Source organism: Sciurus carolinensis, chromosome 4 (genome assembly GCF_902686445.1).
Source record: "Sciurus carolinensis chromosome 4, mSciCar1.2, whole genome shotgun sequence".
In the NCBI taxonomy this organism is placed as follows: Eukaryota; Metazoa; Chordata; class Mammalia; order Rodentia; family Sciuridae; genus Sciurus; species Sciurus carolinensis.
This window is the reverse complement of record NC_062216.1, coordinates 20,436,620-20,440,157: the sequence shown is the minus strand read 5'-3', so window position 1 is coordinate 20,440,157 and position 3,538 is coordinate 20,436,620. Positions and strand designations below refer to the sequence as shown.

Genomic DNA, 3,538 nt, shown 5'->3' with positions numbered 1-3,538 from the left:
GTCAGCCTCAGCAACTTAGTAAGACCTAAACAACTCAGCAAGACCCTATCTCTCTATATTTTTAAAAAGGGCTGGGGATGTGATTCAGAGGTTAATTGCCCCGGGTTCAATCCCTGGTACAAAAAAAAAAAAAACAAAAACAAAAAAAAAAATAAGCTGAAGAAGGAAAACAGGGAACTTAGTTTAGGGATTTTAAGAGAGATCAGCCCCCTACATGAGGTGACAAATGGCAGCTGAAGAGCTGGAGGGCACTCTGTTCAAATGGGAACAGATGAAATATTATCTGTTGACTGTGTGTGTATAGGAATGTGTGTAGCAGGAAGGGTGGAAGAGTACTACCTCACTTTCCATTGTACTAAGTCAATACTGACAGAGACAGACACAGAATAAAGCTAGGCATGGTGGCATATGCCTGCAACCTCAGGGGCTCAGGAGACTGAGACATCAGCATAGCAAGTGTGAGGTTGGCCTCAGCAACCTAGTAAGTCCTGTCTCCAAAAAAAAAGGGGGGTGGGGCAGGGGCTGCTGGGGATGTGGTTCAGTGATGAAGCACCCTTTGTGTTCCATCCCCAGTACTGCAAATTAACAAGACAAAAAATGTGACTCGAATAGATAAAAGCTGAAGGGCTACCTTTACATAGAAGGTATAGTCCATATGTGGTTACGTTTGCCTTTAATAAAGGCTTAATTTTTCTTATAGGGAAAACAGGTAGGCAAATACAGGGAAAAATCTAATTCACTTTTATTGACAATCACTGAAGTAATAGTTTGAAAAGTAATACATTTTTTTTCCCAAGTATCTAAGAATTTCTAAAGCATTTCCTAATGGGATCCCATAATATGCTTACAAAGCAGGCATTGTAACTACATTTTTATGAACTTGCTGAAATTTTTATATGAAATAATAGCTTATTGTGAAAACAAATTTTTTAAAAAGGGAACTATCAACAAGATTCACTGGCTCAGTTATATCCACTAACTGAAAGCAAAAAAAAAAAATTAATCTTCTAATACATCACCATTCAGAATCTGTGACAGTACAGATTTTAAGAGGTTTTGAGTCAGTTCCAGTGTAGAAATAAGGCCAAAGTGTTTCTGTAAAATAATCATCAAAAGTATAGAGAAGAGCTCTATCATCCATATTGTAAAAGGAAATCTTACCCATTTCAGAGTCCAAAAAAATACCAATCTTACTAGGTATCACTTTTGGGAGAAGATTAATTTTCTTAGAGCCCAATGCAACATAATTAGTCTGACTACATTGCCCAATTCCCCATAATCCATCCTGTACAACAACTGTTTTAGTCTGATTCTTCCTTCTTCTGGAAAGAGACTCTTTACAGACACCCACAATCCATTCAGGCTTGTCTTTCACTTCTACCTGCCAGTACTGTCTGCCAGAATTATATCCCTCTGAGCCTAAAACAGCTGGGCAGAGATAAAATCTTCTGGGGTTATGAGGTGGTTTTTGCCTATTTCCATATTGCACACTTTTTCTGTCTTCAGAGACAAGAAGTTTGCGATTGGCTGTTTCAGGATCTAGAACTACATCTACTTGAAATTGCTTAATAATTCTGTTTAAGCCAGAATATTGTGGAGGAAGCTGGTAAACATAATCTTTGAATTTGAATGAAAAAGGTTCAGGGCATTTTGAGTTTTTATATCTGTGATAGATACTCTTAATATTTGCTAGTAATTCCACTTCTGATTTTACATATTTGCTCTCTATCTCCTTCAACAGATATTTTAATGAGGAGGCATGGTCTGAAAGCTTTCTTAGGTTTTCCTGTAGTTTTGCTGAAATATCCAACCCTTCATCTTGTAATTGTCTGAGAGCAGTCTCATGCTCATTTTGGAGAAACAATGCAATTTGTTCAAATTCAGACTTGACTTCTTCTCTCCTATGTTCTACCTTTTTCTTCACTTCCAGGGATTTTCTACTTTGCATACTAATCAGTTTTTCAATTTGTTCCACTCTCTCCTTCCATGGGTCAATGTAGTACTCCAATTTTTTCCTATGATAGAGGGCGGCCTTCTCTATGGGCCAAATATAGTGATGCTTGTGATTAGAGGAGAAACTGCACTGTGGGCATAAAACCTCTAGGTCTTTCTGACAGAAAAAAGTTAGAACTTGTTTATGCTTCTCACACATAAACTTTCCTTCCTGTCGTTTTCTCTTGCTTCTTCTTAATGGGAGTAGCTTAGCAATTTCAGTCAAATTACCCAGCTGGTAATTGTTTGTGAATTTCCTTTCTGGACAGCGAAAGTGACAAAAAGGGCAGGGGAAACTATTCTCTAGATCCTTCCAGGACACACTGATGCAGGAGAGACAGAAGTTATGCCCACAGTTGATGGTCACTGGGTTTTCCAAGTGCTTCAAACAGATGGGACAGTTAGCCTCTGTGTGGAGGTCTGCCAGGACTGTTGTAAACTCCATCAAGCCTTGGACAAACAAAGGTGGTGGGCAAAGTAATCTCTTTTAGGAAGGCCTGGCTCTGTAGCGTTTAGTGGAAATCTTCCCCTAGAACCTCAAAACTGACTAGCTTTTGGTTCCACTGCCTTAGCACACCAATGGCAGCCTTATAAACCTGTTTAGCCTTCTGTGACTTACCCCTAGAGTCTAGGACCAACAATACTCCTAAGCCTACAGCCTAGTGCATATTAGAACATATTAACTCAAAGATCTGAAGTCAAGTTTAGTATTTTTCTTGTTCAAAAGAAGCAGCCTTGGGTTCACAAGGAGAAATCCTTCCTATGGGTGAGAAAAAGACATTTAAATTAAAAACGTGATTCTATAATCATCAGTGTATTAAAACATTCACATGGAATAAGCCAATCCCTAAAAACCAAAGGCCAAATATTCTGATATGCGGATGCTGACTCACTATAGTTTGGGAGAGAAAGGAGTCAAGGTTCAACCAAGTGGTCAAGGCCAAGTAGTGGGGAAGGATGGGGGAAGGAAATGGGAAAAACAGTAGAATGAATCAGGCATAAACTTTCTTGTCTTCATATATGAATATATGATCAGAGTAACTCCACGTCATGTATAACCACAAAAGTGAGAAGTTATACTCCATGTATATTTATGTCAAAATACATTCTACTGTCATGTATAACTAAAAAGAACAGAATCATAAATGAATGCAAAAATTATTGGGTGGAAATTCTTGAAAATACAGGGTATTCACATTGCAAATTCACCCAAACACTACTAATTTAAAACCACAACAAAAAATTCAGGACAAAGTAACCTTTGCCTATATAATATTCTTGCCCAAAATATTTAACCTCATCCTGATCATGTAAAATAAAATAGGGATAGGGATGTGGTTCAATGGTGAAGCACCCCTGGGTTCAATCCTCAATACTACCAACAACAACAGACAAATTCAGTGTAAGATCCCACTTGAGATCTTAAAATTAAAAAATAAACAACTAAGAAACATTTTTGGGACAAATGTGAGAATTTCAGTATGGACTGTATCATATAACATTGTACGGGTACAATACAAATATCATAGGCAAGAAATAGAAGGTG

At 37.8% G+C, this 3,538-nt stretch overlaps 1 protein-coding gene across 1 annotated transcript; it reads right to left on the bottom strand.

The window, feature by feature from the left end:
- Positions 1-1,015: 1,015 nt before the first annotated feature.
- Positions 1,016-2,437, bottom strand: LOC124982654 (tripartite motif-containing protein 60-like). The gene has a single exon (XM_047549640.1). The coding sequence runs from the start codon at positions 2,435-2,437 to the stop codon at positions 1,016-1,018; it is 1,422 nt and encodes a 473-aa protein (XP_047405596.1).
- Positions 2,438-3,538: the final 1,101 nt, after the last annotated feature.